At 43.9% G+C, this 18,478-nt stretch overlaps 1 protein-coding gene across 1 annotated transcript; it reads right to left on the bottom strand.

The window, feature by feature from the left end:
- Positions 1–5,013: 5,013 nt before the first annotated feature.
- Positions 5,014–9,866, bottom strand: LOC149457614 (uncharacterized). The gene is made up of 4 exons (XM_089683477.1): positions 9,401–9,866; positions 8,387–8,510; positions 6,031–6,104; positions 5,014–5,790 (listed from the first exon to the last, which is right to left on the bottom strand). Exons 1-4 carry the CDS (start codon positions 9,768–9,770, stop codon positions 5,282–5,284), a joined length of 1,077 nt encoding a protein of 358 aa, XP_089539603.1. The 5' UTR covers positions 9,771–9,866; the 3' UTR covers positions 5,014–5,281.
- Between the last annotated feature and the right edge of the window lie 8,612 nt (positions 9,867–18,478).

The following is an 18,478-nucleotide window of genomic DNA, read 5'->3' as shown; positions in this document are numbered from 1 at the left end:
CGTTCTCCTGGCAACTGACAAACCCAGACATGTCCATCGGATTGCCTGACAGAGAAGGGTGATTGGTCACTCCAGAGAACACATATCAACTGCTCTAGAGTCCAGTGGTGGCATGCTTTACACCAATGCATCTTTGCATTGTACTTGGTGATGGAAGGCTTGGATGCAGCTGCTCAGCCATGGAAACCCATTCCATGAAGCTCTCTACGCACTGTTGTTGGGTTCATCTGAAGGCCACACCAAGTTTGGAGGTCTTTAGCTATTGACTCTGCAGACAGTTGGTGACTTCTGCGCACTGTGCGCTTCAGCATGCGCTGACCCCGCCCTGTCATGTAACGTGGCCTACCACTTGGTGGTTGAGTTGCCGTTGTTCCCAGTTGCTTCCACTTTGTTATAATTCCACTAACAGTTGAGCGTGGAATATTTAGTAGCCAGGAAATGTCACGGATGGATTTATTGCCCAGGTGGCCACCTATCACGGGACCACGCTTGAATTGAATGAGCTCCTGAAAGCGACCAACTGTGAATGGAACACCGGAATCCAAAGATTTGAAGGGGTGTCCCAATACTTTTGGCAATTTAGTGTATTAAAATATTTTCCACAAGTAAACAATCCTCTGCCATTCATAGAAGCAGATACTTGATGTAAAGGGGCACTCCGATGGGGTAACTGATCAGATGTTAGAGGGCACTCTGATAGGGACAGTTGATGACAGGTCAGATAGACTAGATCCAGCCCTGTCACTCAGTAGTAATGCTAGCTCTGCTGATCTCCCACTCAGTAGTACCCCCAGATCTGCTGATCCCCTGATCAGTAGGAACCCACAGGTTTTCTGACCTCCCGCTCAGCAGGGCTGGACCTAGAGTGGTGCTGGGGTGGGCCATTCTCACTCCCCAGATTTTAGTTGAGCTCCCCCCCATCTCTGAGAGTGCATCCACTGATCCATGGATCAGTCTTGTGGGGGCAATTAATGTAAGAGAGCACTGTGATGGGCATACCTTATGTAAAGGGGCACTTTGATTCAGATACCTGATGTAAAGGGGCACTCTGATGGGGTAACTGATCAGATGTTAGACGGCACTCTGATGGGGACAGTTGATGAAAGGTCAGATAGATCCGGCCCTGCCGCTCAGTAGTAACGCCAGCTTTGCTGATCCACCATTCAGTAGTAACTCCCAGCTCTTCTGATACTCCACTCAGTAGTAACCCCAGCTCTGATGATTCCCCCACTCAATAGTAACCCCAGCTCTGTTGATCCCATGCTCAGTAGCAAACCCCAGCTCTGCTGATCTCCCACTCAACAGGGCCAGATCTAGGGTGGTGCTGGGTTGGACTGTGCCCCCCCTCCCCTCCCCCCCCCCCCGATTTTAGTTGAGCTCCCCCAGGTCTCTGAGAGTGCATCCACTGATCCATGGGCCAGTCTTGTGGGGGCATATAATGTACGAGAGCACTGTGATGGGCATACCTAATGTAAAGGGGCACTCTGATGGGGTAAATGATGAGATGTTAGCGGGCACTCTGATGGGGACAGTTGATGAAAGATCAGATAGGCTAGATCCTGCCCTGCCACTCAGTAGTAACCCAAGTCTGCTGAGCCCCCACTCAATAGTAACCCCAGCTCTGCTGATCCCCCATTCAGTAGCAACCCCAAGCTCTGCTGATCTTCCAGTTTGCCGATGCTCCTTTCCCTCCAGCCCCCCCCCCCCCTTACCTATTGCTATGTTGCTCCCACACTGCTTTCCATCTGCTATTTTCTCCTGCTCCAGTCCCCTAGCTCTGATGATCTTCTGCCATTCAGTCCTCTCTCTTTGCTCCTTGCCCACCTTCTGCTATAGTTTTCTCATGTTGCATACCCCATGTTCTGTCTGCTGGTTGCTCCACTCAGGTCTGGACCTGCTGACCTGTTCCAAGTTTCACACCAGATGTGATGTCTGCATCAGACATTCCCAGAATAGATACCCATGATTACATAATTCTGGATCCCTTGTTGGTTTCCCAGTGCATTCTGGGATATCTCATACCTGCAATACCTCCAAAACAAAGTAAAGTTAATGCTAAATAAAATCCCTTCAAATGTTTCTGGTGCTGTATAAGTAAGCATGGTCATAAACTTCTTTGGAGGCTTTGGAGATGCTTTGAAGTACCAAGAAAGTGACATTGGATATCATTTTTGAAGAGAGCAAACACAATGTGTGAACAGGACTGCAAGCTTACCATTTTATTTAGTGACAGAAGCTTTGATTAGTATTCAGAGTGCTTTGAAAAAGCATGTATAATGCCACATTTGAAGCAAGTGAAAACAAGTCCTTACCCAAAGCAACATGATGTGTAGTTTCATTGCTGCTTGAAGAAGTCAGTCTGCGAAACACATTCAGATCAAGTTTGCCGACTACCCTGGAATGAAAGGTTACACTCAACAGTTCAACCTGATGTAATCAGCCGGCATCCGTATCATAGTAAAGCCGGTTGCGAAGCCACAAGGAGCCACAGCTGACTTCCTACACTAAACATGTTGGTGCCGGGGACCCAAAGACTGGCAAAGACACAGCCCGGGTGAGGATGATGCTGGATCCCTGGACAGGTAAGTGTCCTTTTATTGAATGTCAGCGGCTACAGCATTCATAGTTCCTGACTTTTAATTTTTTTAAACCTGACTAAAGAACCGTTTTAAGATAGATACTTTGTAACCATTGTTAGATATGTGTTATACCCGAGGAAGGGCTGACATAAGCCCAAAACTGTTGTATCCAGGCACATGGGGGTTGATTTCCTAAAACTGGAAGGTGAAAATCTGGTGCCGCTCTGCACAGAAACCAATCACCTTCCAGGTTTTATTGTCAAAGGTTTATTGAGCAAGCTGAAGTTAGAAGCTGATTGGCTGCCATGCACAGCTGCTCCAAATTTTGCATTCTCCAGTTTAGTAAATCAACCCCAATGAGTGTATGTATTGAACCCTTCAATAAAGACATCAGAGTGCAGCAACCTTTCGTTTTTGGACTATATGTGTGGGCTGGTCCTAGATGCATGCACTGATTGAAAGGGTGTGGTGTGCTTTCCACCTTCAAATATATATATATATATATATATATATATACAGGATTTCTATAGCGCCAGCAGTTTGCACAGCACTTTACAATATAAAGGAGACAGAGAGTGCAATTACAATACATTTCAGTACAGAAGGAACAGGAGGGCCCGGCTCCTGGAGCTTAAAAGCTAAAGGAAGGGGGAGGTGATACAAAAGGTGATAGCTGCAGGGGATGATCTGATGGAGGTGACTCAAATACAGTTCTTAGGTGGAAGTGGAGTAGTCTTCCCTGAATACATTTTCAAAGATCGCCTAAAGGCCAATAGGGTGGGGGCTGACCGGACATACTGTGGTAGGGAGTTCCAGAGGATGGGAGAGGCTCTGGAGAAGTCCTGGAGGTGAGCGTGAGAGGAGGGGATGAGGGAGCTAGAAAGGAATATGTCTCGGGAGGAGAGGAGTGAGCGATTTGGGCAATATCTGTGGATGAGGATAGTGATGTAGCTAAGGGCAGTGTTGTGGATGGCTTTGTAAGCTGTGGTTAGTATTTTATGCATTGGGTTAATGGAAGCCAGTGAAGGGATTGGCAGAGAGGGGCAACAGTCGCTGATCGGTTGGTAGGATGTATGAGTCTAGCAGCATCATTCATAATAGACTGAAGGGGGCATAACCTGTGTAAAGGCAGGCCAGTGAGGAGGGAGTTGCAGTAATAGAGGCAGGATACAACCAAGGCGTGGATAAGTTGTTTTGTGGTGTCATTGGTCAGGAAGGGGCGGATTTTGGAAATGTTTCAGAGGTTGAGGCGGCAGGATTTAGCCAGTGATTGGATGTGGGGCCCAAAGGAGAAGTCAGAGTCTAGGATTACGCCTAGCACCCTGCCATGAGGGGAAGGACCAATGGTTGTGCTGTTGATCCTAATGGTAAAGTCATGAGTGGGGGATCGGGGGGGGGGGGGGGGGAATATTACAAGCTCAGTTTTGGAAAGATTTAAGGTTTAAGGTAGTGGTGTGACATCCATGCTGATATGTCGCTTAGTAGATTTGTGATACGTGAGGAGATGGAGGGGGGATATATATATATATATTGTATGGCCACTTTCACATCAATACCTATTCAAACTCTAGTCCTCTAAGCTCCATATTTCATTATACTTTTGTATTAGAACACAAATATACATTGATACAATTATGTACATTTACCTTTTCTCTTTCACATATTTTTCCTAATAGATCTTAAAAAGACAAAGCCCAAATAACTAGAGGCACCTTTTGCTATTGTTGGAAAAGAAACAGAATGATTTCTGCAAATTTGGTGAAATTAAATTACGGATTTTATATTTGACAATATTTTGCCACAATTTTGTCCCCATACAGGCCACTGAAGCCAGCCATAGTTGGTTCAAAACTTGACCAGTTCAGCAGAAATTGGTAACCAGTAATCAAACCATGTATGGGCAGGCTGGTCAATCAACTTGGGTATAACAAACCTGTCAGGTTTTACATGTAATTATTATAAGCAGCTATTATAGGTGCTGGCAATGATCACTGTCTTCTCCCGGCTGGGGTGGCTTTTCCCAGACTCCACCAGCAGAACAGAATGGCTCAGCGGGAGGGATTCCCCTGTCAACATTGACTGTGGTTTCAGGAATGGAATTCACTCCATCTATAGCCTGCCTTAATCAAAATCACCATCTCAGAAGTGGTACAGTGATCACGTAGTTTTGTTTGTAAAGTCATTTTTCTTTGTTTATAAACAAAGCCATGAAACTGATAGTTTTCAAATTATGTGCTGCTCTCAATGTGCACCTAGAAGAAAAATACTTTTTATTAAAAAAAAAAAAAGTCAGCACCCAGTTAAACAAATAATAATTAAAAAAAAAAAAATTATATCTTTTTTTTTCAATTCTTATTAGGCTAGGGTTCCTTGACATCTAACACCACGTTCTCAGATAATCAGGGGCATTTGTGGCACAAGAACAGGTCAAGGATAGGTGAAAGCAGCTTCTTTAATCCTCAGGAACCATTACAGCCCACCAGAACCTTAAAATTCACCAAAAACTATCCAAATTTTTCCTTGTTCATAGATTTTATTACATTTTACCACTGGTGAACTTTTTTGAAATGCTATGATTTCGGCCGACATCTTGAAAATACTAAACTTCTACGTTTTACTTTTCCATCCTCCTGATAACAGGGAATGAATAATTCAAGTCTCAGCAACACAATGACCTGATGGAAGATCTCATGATGGCGACTTCATTTTTTTTTACCCCTTCGTTCAAGTTGTCCCATGCTCTGATCACGTTCAAACTGATCTCGCAGTCTGTGCCTTTCAAATTCGGCCTCCAGCTGTCTTATCCTATCCTCATGTTCTTTTTTGTCTCTTTCCGTTTGTTTTTCTGCCTCTTCCCTTTTAATCCTCATGGCCTGTTCCATGCTGGCATTCTCTGAGGCTTTCTGCCTTTCTAATTTCTGAATGTAGACTTCCAGTTCTTTGTTGTGAATGTAATTCAATACAAAAATTTTTCTCTCTAACATCTCCTTCTGTGGATCTCGCGGATAGTCCACACGGAATTTGGCGTCCTGGGCTACCTCATATAAAAATTTAGTCACAGAGTTGTGGACCTCCAAAGACCTGGACTGGTTTTTTGGGGTGTAGTTTTCCAAGGAAAACACATGTATGGCTCCCAGGTCCCTAAACATGGCTTCTACGCGTTCCACGTTTCCTTTTGCCTTGTGTGTGAGCACAACGATTGCCTCCACCCCTGCATGAAAAAAGAGAGATGAGAATGGTATTGCCAAGTTGTATCACAAACTAGATTTCTCCTTGATTTAGCAATTTTGTCTTCACTTAGATTTTATCATATGCTGCAGACAATCCCAAACACTTTGCTCCAAGCATTACCATCCCCACTTCACCAGCCGATGGGTGGCTTCATCAGCAACACTCCCACCTCTACCCATTCATTGCCACAGGCTTATAGTAACCCCAAAATCTTACTTACCTGTCATCTCTCTGCAAGTCTTGAGAATGTCTCTCAGGTCCTGCATTTCATCCGGATTTGGAGAATAACTAACGCTGAAAAAGTGACAAAACCATTAAAAATTATTTCTATCATTTAGGGCATTGCTTTGGATTTTCATAATAGGTAAGGTTTGTCTTTTTTTTTTCAATGTTTAAAAAGGTTAAAAACCTCGGTAATGTTCCTTTTTTTAATGATTAAAACCCCTTGCAATGCTTTTTTAATTTTTTTAATTACTGAAATCTTTCCAATGCTTTCCTGTCCATCTTTCTTTCTTTCTTTCTTTCTTTCTTTCTTTCTTTCTTTCTTTCTTTCTTTCTTTCTTTCTTTCTTTCTTTCTTTCTTTCTTTCTTTCTTTCTTTCTTTCTTTCTTTCTCTCTCTCTCTCTTTCTTTCTTTCTTTCTTTCTTTCTCTCTCTCTCTCTCTCTCTCTCTCTCTTTCTTTCTTTCTTTCTTTCTTTCTCTCGTTCTCTCTTTCTCTCTCTCTTTCTTTCTTTCTTTCTTTTTGAAACCCTGTGATTTTTTTAAATGGTTGAAACCCTTTTCCACATTTCTTTCTTGTTTGAATGTTTGAAACCCCGTCAATGATTTTTTTTTTCTTTTATGAATGGATGGAACCCTGTCAATGTTTCCTTTTGTGGAATAGTTGAAACTTCTGTCAATATTTTTTTATCTTTTTTTAATGCTTGAAGCCCCTGCAAATACGCTGCTCAAAAAAATGAAAGGAACATTTTGGAAACCCATCAGATCTCAATATGGAAAAATCTCCTGTTGGATATCTATCCTGATATGGATGGGGTCATGTGTTAGGATCGTAAGGACGCCCCATCGTTTGATGGAAATGAAAATGATCAACCTACAGAGGATGGAAATCAAAGACACCCCGAAAATCAAAGTGAAACAATGATGCAGCAGGCAAGTCCATTTTGCTGAAATTTCATTGCAGCAACTCAGAATGCTCCTCAGTAGTTTGTATGGCCCCCACTTGCTTGTATGCATTTAGGATTTAGGTCAGACGAGCACGGGGGGAATTCAATGGTACTGATTCCTTCATCCTCCAGGAACTGCCTGCATACTCTCCCCACATGAGGCCGGGCATTGTCGTGCACCAGGAGGAACCCAGGACCCACTGCACCAGGAGGAACCCAGGACCCACCGCACCAGGAGGAACCCAGGACCCACTGCACCAGGAGGAACCCAGGACCCACTGCACCAGGAGGAACCTAGGACCCACCGCACCAGGAGGAACTCAGGACCCACTGCACCAGTGTAGGGTCTGACAATGGGCCCAATGATTTTATCCCAATACCTAATGCCAATGTTTCCATTTTTTGAATGGTTAAAACCCCCATCATTTTTTATTAATTATTGAGAGCCCGCCTTTTTAAAATGGCTGAACGGTGTCAATGTTTTCTTTTTTTTTTGGATAGGTTGAAACCCCTGCCAATGTTTAATTTTTAATGTTTTTAAATATTAGAATCCCACCTTTTTTTTTATTGTTGAAACCCTGTGAATGATTCTTTTTGTGGAATGGTTCAAACCACTGTCAATATTTCTTTCTTTTTTTTTAATTGAATAAAAAACCTGTGAACTTTTTAAAAGGTTGAAGTCCTGTCAGTATTTTCTTTCTTTTTTTTTTTTTTACGAATGGTTGAAACCATGTCACTGTTACCTTTTGTGCAGTGACTGAAACTCCTGTCCAAATGCCTTTCTTTTTTTTTTAATTGTTGAACCCCATTGTTGAACCCCTGTCAATATTTCTGCTTTTTTAATGAGTGAAACCTGTGTCCTTTTTTTTGAATGGTTCAATCCGTGTCTATATTTCTTTTTTTTTTTTCCTTTTTTTTTATGGATGGTTGAAACCACGTCAATATTATCTTTAGTGGAATGGTTGAAACCCTGTCAACATTTCTTTCCCTTTTTTATGTTTGAAGCCCTGTCAGTGTTTTCTTTCTTTCTTTTTTCCTTTTTTGTGAGTTGTTAAAACCCCTTTTAATGTTTAATTTAATTTTTTTGTATTTATTTTTTTTTGCTTCTGTGTCCTTCCTGTGTCCTGGAAGCACAATAGGAAGTGTGAGGGAATCTTTCCTAAGTGAGGTTAGACAATGGTCCCTGGAACAAGTGTCTCCACTGGAAAATGTCCTCTTATTTCTGTTCCAGGGACAAATGTACAATTGCAGATTTTCCTACACTTTTTGTCTGGCTCACTAAGACACATAGAGGGTGAATCTCTCCATAAACCAAGAAAGGCGTTCTCTTCACATAAGACATTATATCTGACTCTAGGACTGCTTTAAATGTATAAAGAACGTACAGATGTACAGCTTCTGTCTTCTTACCTGTAGACGAATATGGGGGAAATGAAATCTGATGGCTGCACCAGGTGCTCGGCTTCCACAATTCTATCAGCCAACTTAAACCCTTGGCACCAATCAACCTTCATGTTTAAAGGCATCAAATTTGCTGGAAAAAAAAATTAAAGTCCATTATTTCAAGAACGTTGCATCTATATGCCTGGAAGCAGCTAGATACGTTGATAATGTACACAGCACACTTTTAAGGGGTGGCTGTCTGTCCATCTACCTTCATATGAAATTTAAACATCTGACATACTATTAGGGTAACACTACCATCACCTAGGGACAAGGGTCAGGTTCGATTTGGGGTAAATCTTCAGGATTTTCGAAGTTAACAATTTGCTAACATTTAGATAAAAAGTACATAGGTTCACCGTAAAAAGTAAAGTTTGACCCGTAGTGTATAGTTGATGGCCTTTTCCCTGGTCAGATGGTTCACAGAAGTCAATAGCGTGAAGGAATAAATAACCCCGCCCCCTTTCCATAAAAGGGTGGTCTTACAGAAGCCATACTCTCAGCACGTTATGTAGCTATTTTATTTTTTTATGTATTTATATCATTGGTAGATGTGTTTAGTAGCAGTGCCTAGCTTTTGTTTGACAATAGCTTGCTTAGCAGCCCTACGAAAGGCCAAATTTGAATGACAAGACTCATCCTCTATGGACTTTATGGGGGTTTGTTGCAAAGTCTGTGGGCTTCAAGCAGTAATCAAAAAGCTGGCTGCAAACCAAACTTTGGCAGATTCGCTGATCCTTTCAATTAAAGTGAATTAATATTTATTTCCTATGATCAGCAGTACCATCTAGTGGCCATATTGCAGTATTTTCCTGATTTATGCATTCATTTATGATAGAAGAACATACAACCCGGAGAGAAAACAGCCTGCTAACATTGGATTTTGCCCCTTTTCGTGTAGAATGAAGGCACATACAGTTTTTCAGGATGAATAGGTCTGCAGATTGTTTTTATAAATACAACCCTAGGTCTCACACTTACCCAGCTGGGCAAATATCTCTCCTTTTTCATAGCTACGCATAGAGGAACATCCACGATTGTCCACCAGGATGATGTTTTCCGTGAGCTGGTAGGTCCGCCGGTCCATAGTGTCTCCCCCATACGATCCTGACGCCTTTGTGTAGTTGCTGTAGGCTGCATTTTCCCAGACGATCTTACAGGTGTTAATGAACGAGGACTTGCCATGCCCGGCATATCCGAAGACCTGTAACAGGAGTCTCTGGAAGCCCTGATTGCCGTGTTTGCAGTTATGGAAGCTGAAGTTTCGGATGAATTGTCTGGAATCAGTGGTCGGGGGCCGAGGCTTTGATCCCAGTAGAGGTGGCCGGTTCCTGAATACATTTCCAGACATTTCTAGAGAGCACAGGGGAGGGAAAATGCCTCTTTCTAACCCTGACTATACTAAAATCATTGAATCCTCGGCTCTGCTTTGACCATATATCCAGAGTTGTTCCTGAGCAGAACTTTCCCCTTGTGAGCCCCCGCCCCGGTCAATGTGCAAGACGTTTTTTCACTCTTTATATCCTTATTGCCTCATATCAATTGTTACAGATATCCAAAGTGTCTTTACAGCTGATTCTTAGGACAGATACAAGCCTAAAGCAACTGCATCACCTTTTAAAAACATGAAATAAAAAGTTCCCAGCAACAGGGGATTTTCTTTCCTACTCACCTGTGTGGATGTCTGTTCCCTCTCTTGAAGATCTATGGTCACCTGCAGGATCTTCACATCTGGGAGTGTGGGTTGGATGGTCCCTCTCTGCGTGCTCTGATAACATTCACCAACCTCTACAACAGTAAAAGATATATATGAAGGCATGGTAGCCAACAACGGGGGGATCCATGCATTCAAAACTCTCTGCAGCCTGGGATGGCAGTGGGAGAATACCCCACAAATATGGTGCCACCAGCTGAGGAGCGATAAGGGAGCACACAAAACTGTCTGAAGCAAGATAAAAAACAAAGGAGACATGACAGAGGGTGAAATAAATGTGAAATGGGGCTGATTTACTGACTTCTTGTAGGCTGGTTGTAATTTAGTCTAGATCAGTGCTGCCCACGACTGGAGGGTAGGGGTTAACTTTGTTACTGGTTGTTTCCCTTGATGGGTATTTTGGGTCCAACACATTGGTCCTGTGATGATATAAAAGGACAGTGGTCCAGAAACCGGTGAGTTCCTCCACTGCTGTCACCATCAGGGGTGGACTGACAGCTCATGGGGCCCCCAGGCAATAGGGGATCATGGGGCCCCTGTGTCCTTGCCAAAACTCAAAAAAGCCTATGAAAAGGGTACCAGGAGCATCTCTTGGAGCCCCCTACTGACCCCGGGCCCTTGGGCAGTGCCCGAGTTTCCAAATGGTCAGTCCGCCCCTGGTCACCATTGGAGTCCTAAGGTCCAAGGTCGCCTGCCTTCAGGAACCTCCAGCCATGTAGGGGACTGCTGGAACCTGTTGTCCTTCCTGAAGATGCCAGCTGCTAGATTGTGCAAGAAATGGACACTGCTACACATTGACTTTGCTTTTGCAGGTATGCCAGGGCAGCACGCAAGCCTGAGGTAGGGTTTAGGGACGTAGGGAAGAAAATGTTTCTGTGTACTTTATAAATATTAAAACATTTCCAGTAAAGCGTTCAAAGTTTACCTTCTGCCTGGTCTGAAGTTATTAAAGAAGTATAATGCAAATAACTGGCACCACACATAGTCTACAGCTCTGGGTCAACAGCACTTTGGGGTATAAAGACAGCGAGTGGTTATCAGGAGTCACGGAAGTCAAGAGTTAGCCAAGCAGCCTGTCGTGTATACCTGTGTCGGGTGGGATAACCTCAGCAAAGGAAATGTTGTCGGCACTCCTTCTGCAAGCAGTCCATCTCCCTTAGCAACTGGAGCGGATCAGTCCCCACGTCATGAAGAGGTATGGAGGATCAAGAGTTAGCCAGGCGGCCTGTCATGTGTACCTGTGTTGGGTGGGATAACCACATTGAGGGAGATGTTGTCGGCACTCCTTCTGCAAGCAGTCCATCTCCCTTAGCAACTGGAGAGGATTAGTCCCCACATCATGAAGAGGTATGGAGGATCAAGAGTTAAGTGAGTGTACGCATGGAGCCCACGCTAGGTGCACAGTAGGGTTCCATTCTGTTCTGTTCATCAGAGGAACTCCTTCAATATACGTATTCTGCCTGTTATGGGGTCAGGATCAATATGGCATCCTGCTGGCCTCTCACACTACTCGGTCTGCTCATCTCTCCACCTACATGCCCATCTTCACCACCTCAACCGTATGCATACACATTGTGGTCTCATCATTCAGCATCGCTGCACTCACTATCCTTCAGTGGGAAGGGTGCAGCACCAGGCAAGAGCAGTTCAGTTCTCTACTTCCCCACAAGAGAGATTCATGCATTTCTTTGGGAATATTCCAGATATGGGGGGGGTGGGGGTGAGGGTGTTGGCTTTAGTGGGGATTAGGTATACCTATATACTTTTAATACTGTGCTGTTAAAAAAAATGCTCATTAAGGGGTTACGGACGTTGTCTGGTTTGCTTTAGTTTTTAGGTATTTTTGATATACACTCACCGGCCACTTTATTAGGTCCACCTTGCTAGTACCGGGTTGGACCCCCTTTTGCCTTCAGAACTGCCCTCATTCTTCATGGCATAGATTCAACAAGGTGTTGGAAACATTCCTCGGAAATTTTGGTCCATATAGACATGATAGCATCACGCAGTTGCTGCAGATTTGTCAGCTGCACATCTATGAACCGTTGATACAAAGCAGCATGGATCCATGATTTCATGTTTTTTACACAGAAACAATTCACCCCAAGCATGTTTTTACACCAAATTCTGATCCCACCATCTGAATGTCGCATCTGAAATCCAGACTCATCAGACCAGGCACCATTTTCCAATATTCTATTATCCAATGTTGGTGAGCCTGTGCGAATTGTAGCCTCTATTTCCTGTTCTTAGTTGACAGGAGCTGCCCCTGCTGTGGTCTTCTGCTGCTGTAGCCCATCCGCTTCAAAGTTTTATGTGTTGTATGTTCAGAGATGGTATTCTGCATACCTCCGTTGTAATGAGTGGTTATTTGACTTAATGTTGCCTTTCTATCATCTCCAACCAGTCTGCCCATTCTCCTCTGACCTCTGACATCAGCAACGCATTTTCCTCCATACAACTGCCGCTCACCAGATATTTTCTAGTTTTCAGACCATTCTCTGTAAACCTTAGAGAGTAGTTTGTGCGTGAAAATCCCAGTAGATCAGCACTTTTTTATATACTCACACCATTCCGTCTGGCACCAACAACCATGCCACGTTCAAAGTCACTTGAATCCCCTTTTTTCCCCATTCTGATGTTCAGCTTGAACTTCACTAAGTCGTCTTCGCCACGTCTAGATGACTAAATGCACTGACTTGCTGCCATGTGATTGGCTGATTAGCAATTTGTGTTACCAAGCGATTGAACAGGTGGAACTAATAAAGTGGCTGGTGAGTGTATTATTCAAAGGTTATCCTCATATCCTTAATGAATTCCGTAGTAGTCCATTAATAGTAGCCTTTTGCTTGTGGTTGTTTGGTTATAGTATGTCTACTAGGACTCTGGATTTATGGGGTTCTTTGTAGGCCTTAAATTTAGTAGTAATAAAGCCCCCCATTATTAGTCCTTCTAAGTTCTTGCAGTCAGTGGCGTATTTAGGTTTTGTGCTGCCCTAGGCAACACAAAATTTGGCGCCTCCCCACAGAAAGAGCCTGACATTGACCAAGAAAACCCCTGCCCTCCACCCAAGCCTTCCACTACCACTGCGCCCCATACATCAGCCACCATCCCCCATGGTGAGAGAGAGAAAGACACTCACCTTCACAGCTCCGGAAACCCACAGTATCTCTCGAAACCCACCAGGCCCCCATGCCGCGTGTGTCCCTTCTTCCATCCCTTCTTCCAAGGGGCAGTGTTGCCCCCCCCTGAAAAATGCCGCCCTAGGCAAATGCCTTGTTTGCCTTGTGGTAAATACACCCCTGCTTGCAGTGCCCAATAACCACAAAGAATTTGCCAGTTTAGACAAAAAACAACACCTCTGCGCTCTATGACCCAGAACAAGGGTGTATAGATGGACCTGGAACTTGTTCACCGCCAAAGCATTACCGGTTGTGCGGCTCTAAACAAGGCTGGGGAAGCCCGACCAATACTCTAAAGCGAAACAAAAAGAAAGTGCACCAATGTGATTTTATTGAATTTGAAAATATACTCACAAACAGAGAAGTAAAACAAGCGTGTAAAGTCCTTAGCGAGACTTAAACAGTCGGAGACCAGCGCGAGTCTAACCACGAGGGAAGATTCTCAGAGTCAGGCTGATGCGTTTCGAAGGGAGCCCCTTCTTCCTCAGAGCTCTGAAACGCGTCAGCCTGACTCTGAGACTAAGGACTTTACACGCTTGTTTTACTTCTCCGTTTGTGAGTATATTTTCTAATTCAATAAAATCACATTTTACTGAGGTAATGCGCAAGGTTGGTGCGCTCTCTTTTTGTTTCGCTTTACCACAAAGAATTTGTCTGGAAGAAATTCTCCAAAATTAGTGCAACAGTGAACCTCTAATACGCGGAATGCACCTCGAACCTCTGATAGCGTCAAACCCGAACCTCACCCCTGATGAGGAAGTGTTCTGTGGAAGTCCAGTTGTCTGTTATTCAGGAATGTGTATGATGTGAGGACAAAGCTCAAGGACCAGATAGCAGATTGTAAACCATTTACTGCAGGGGTTTCTGAAGTGTATTTCCCTCTTCCAGATACTTGATAGATCAGAAACCAACGGTTTTCACAGCTGATGTACATGTACGATACGAGCTCAGTGGTGTTAGTCTCAGGCAACTATTCTGGACAATTTTATGATATTCCTTTATTTTCTATTCTATTCTATTTTTTGTTCTGTTTTACTCCATTATTTTCTATTCTAGTTTTCTAGTCTACTTTATTCTATTTAAATATATTCCATTCTAATATATTCCTATATTAGGACTAGCAACGCCACCATCAATCCCACCCCACACGCCAACGTCCTGGGTGTCACCCTGGACTCAAACCTTTCCTTCCAACCTCATGTCCAATCACTATCAAAATCATGCAGGCTCCACCTCTGCAACATCTCCAAGATACGTACATTCCTCACCCCAGACACTACTAAACAACTCGTACACCCCCTGATTATCTCACGCCTGGACTACTGCAACTCCCTTCTCACTGGCCTACCCAAACAAATGCTATCCCCACTCCAGTCTATCCTGAACTCGGCGGCCAGACTCATCCACCTCACCAACCGCTCCACATCTGCCTCCCCCCTCTGCCAATCCCTCCATTGGCTCCCGATTGCCCAGCGCATCAAATTCAAATGACTAACTCTGACCTACAAAGCCATTCATAACGCCGCCCAAACGACCTAACCGACCTGATACCCAAATACTACCCTACCCATGCCCTTTGCTCCTCACAGGACCTCCTACTCTCTAGCTCCCTGGTCTCCTCCTCCCACACCCGACTTCAGGACTTCTCCAGGACTTCCCCCATCCTCTGGAACTCCCTACCCCAATCCATCAGACTGTCACCTACCCTTCTCACCTTCAGGCGCACCCTGAAAACCCATCTCTTCAGGGAAGCCTACCCCAACCTCCCCTAACAACCAATCTCCTCCCACCACTCCATTCCCCACAGCCACTTCCTCCTGTACCACTATCCCCTCCTGCCTAGCTTTTAAGCTCGAAAGAGCAGGTCCCTCGAACCCCTCGTGTATTGTATTGTTACTGTATTGTCTCATGTTCTGTCCCCCTCGCTATTGTACAGCGCTGAGCAAACCCTTTGGCGCTATATAAATACTGTATAATAATAATAATATTTTCTATTCTGTTCTTTTATATTCTAGTCTGTTATATTCTATTCTTTTCAAAGGTCAAATTTTGGAAGATGGCTATATTATAACACTAATACACACAGTAAGAAAAATAGCAATATGCTTACAGTATATTTAGAATTTTGCTTTCAAATTTGCTTTCCTTTTTTAATCAATTTGAATTTGATCCAAATTTCAGCTGAAATGTTGTTTCGTTATTTTGGATTCATTTAAATTTGTTACTATTGTAATGCAGGAATTTGGACACATCCGAATTTCGATTTGGAACAAAACGAACCACACATGTCTAATGCAGATTGTGCAGCCATAGTCCACCATCGTCTCTGTCAGTAACCTGGTCCAGATTAATGGTGTTCAGCCAATGCTGCAGTGAGGACAGATAGACAGGAAACAGATGAGAGAAGCTGTGGGAAATCAGAAGCGCTGAGATGGGGAAATTTTTTTAAAAAAAGGATGAGCGGCAAGGTAACATGGCCAACAGCCACTGCGTTTGCTGCATTTAGACAGCCTTGACTCTTGTCTAAATTGTCCCTAGTATGTGTATGAATGTGAGTTAGGGACCTTAGATTGTACACCCCTTGAGGGTTAGGGACTGATGTGAATGCACAATATATATGTAAAGCACTGCGTAAATTGATGACGCTATATTTACCTGGAATAAATAAATTAAACAAATAAAAATATGATGCGATAGCACAGGGGAGGGACGAAACATGTTGGGGGCATGGCTTGGATGAATCAAGCTAGGCCTGCTTTTACCTGCTAACCTCTTGGGCCAGGTAAGGTGTGTGGAGGTCGGGCTTTATCTTCCTGTTTTGACAGCATGCTTTGGGACGGGACAAACCTTTCCCCAGCCTGCACCCTCACTAGTCAGCGCCATCCGATTCATCGGACCTTGTTAGCCTGAAAGGGACCATTAAGCTTTTATACAACCAGTTGCATTGGACAGGCAGCCAACATGACTTATTCAATTGAATTTAATCGTGCTGCAACCAAGTGCAATGTAGGCAGATGTGCTGGGCTGTCACTGGTTACAACAGACATACAGGTGACATATTGCCCTTGAGCTGCTTGTCAAATTCCTCAAAAAAGAAATCCATCATAAATCACTTTTCACACTGCTAATATATAGAAGCCTTTAGGCACCTTTGACATGAACGCACCCTAGTTTTCCTTTACTGAGTTGGCATTACATATATTCTGTGTGTTTCTTCATTGTTTTACGGGACTTGATCTATCTTCCAGCTAATGAGGGAGGATCTCAGCTGTATTGATGACCCCCTTCTGATTGTGTCTAGAGAAGGGTTTATTAGTGAGAACAGCAATGTTTGTCTGCCGGGACTTTGTCTGACCCCAGAGACTCATAAAACGCGTGTCTGTAAAACGCGTGGAGAAAACGTTATTACCACAAGACCGGTATTTGCAGAGGTGACTCACCGAAGAGCTGTTTCAGATTTTAGGTAAACAAATTGTAAAATAATTCAATGTTTGTATAGCCTTATGCCGCCCAATTTAAACTATCACCTCATTCCCATACAATCACACGGAAATGAGACTTTTACGAGTTCAAAAAGGAAACACATGAACTGTCACCCAGTAAAATAGCTGCTTTGTACAGCTTTACGTAGACTGAAACCAGAAACGGTCTATTCATTGAGCTACAGTAACTACGTCACATTGAAATCTGGGTGCTTGGGGTGGTATCAGGGGCAGACTGACCATTTGGAAACTCGGGCACCTCGGGTCAGTAGGGGGCCCCATGAGATGCCCCTGATACCTTTTTCATAGGCTTTTTTGAGTTTGGGCAAGGACATAGGGGCCCCATGATCCCCTATTGCCCGGGGGCCCCATGACTTGTCAGTCCGCCCCTGGGTGGTATGCAGCTCTGTGTGTAAGAGGCCTCTTTCACACGGACATGCCACGTGCCCATTGTTCAGGCAGATCTGTAAACTTCTATTCTCCTCTATGGAACGGCGGTTGTAAATGGACATCTGTCAATTTACACCCTCCGACATCCAATCCAATCTGCCAAAAATAGATGAAGATCTGTTCCCCTGTCGTCCGTTGGATTGGGATAGATGGCAGTCGGATGGAAATGGACAGGTGGTGTGAATCCAGCCAGCTGCCCATATGGGACAGTGGGCTGTGTCTGGTCCATTCTGCAGCAGCAGACCTGTCATCCACTTGCTCAGTGGGGATCAGGGGAGAGATCCAATGCTGAGAAAGCAGATCTTCTGAAGGGTCCATCCCATGTGAAAGGGGCCTTAGTGATGAGCTTTGGTTTGGTCCGAACGAGGGTAAGCTGTCATTCCTGGGCCCATCAGCAGTGGTTGGAAGGTTAACACCCTCACAGCTCTACATACTCTACGGGGGATGCTCATGACATCAATAGCCTAATACCACAACATGGCCATTAGAGGGCAATGACATTGAACTAATATGGCCATATTGGGTCAATGATGTTACAAGAATCCCTGCCCCATGTAAGTGCAACTTGGGCATGGATTGAGCCCAGGCTCATGACTAGAGAACATCAATACTGCTTAGAACAAATCTCGAGTGTAAATAGTCCTGCTTCACAGATACTGCAGATACTGCATACTATTAAAGCAGAACTATGCTGTATCTGAACACCACAAACCTAAATCTCTATTTAATTCATTTAAAATATTCAAAGCAAACTCCCCCATCCAAACATCCATTTCTCCATGCTTTATTTTGCTGAGAAATCACTTTGAAAACAAACAACCCCCTTAGCATTTCTGGCCATGGCCATTTGAGTAAGGGCAGATGATTCATGTCACATTCACTTCCTGGAATCCATCTGTCCTTAGTTCAGGCATGCAGGAAGGAGGGTGTGGTTAGTTGAGCTAACTTCTCTGTAATCAGTGGAGCAGGGGTTGAGTATCTAGGGCTGCTCAGTGTTTCCCAGGCAGCTGTTCTGTTACTTCCCCTTCATTCTCTTTCTCCATCTTAACCCTCTTCTTCCTCGCTACCTATTTCATACTCTTATACAGCCTCTCCCAGTATTTATATCTCTTACGTGAAGTCATAGTTCACGGTAGACCTCAATCAACACAACCAAACCCCACACACACTCACAACCAAAAGCCGACACCAATACGTTATCGCTTTACTCACCCACTCATCCTACAAACTC

This window comes from Staurois parvus, unplaced genomic scaffold (assembly GCF_062004578.1).
Source record: "Staurois parvus isolate SC_StPar_1 unplaced genomic scaffold, SC_StPar_1.0 ptg000311l, whole genome shotgun sequence".
Taxonomy (NCBI): Eukaryota; Metazoa; Chordata; class Amphibia; order Anura; family Ranidae; genus Staurois; species Staurois parvus.
Note: the sequence above shows the minus strand (reverse complement) of the source record. Positions and strands in the feature narration are given on the sequence as shown.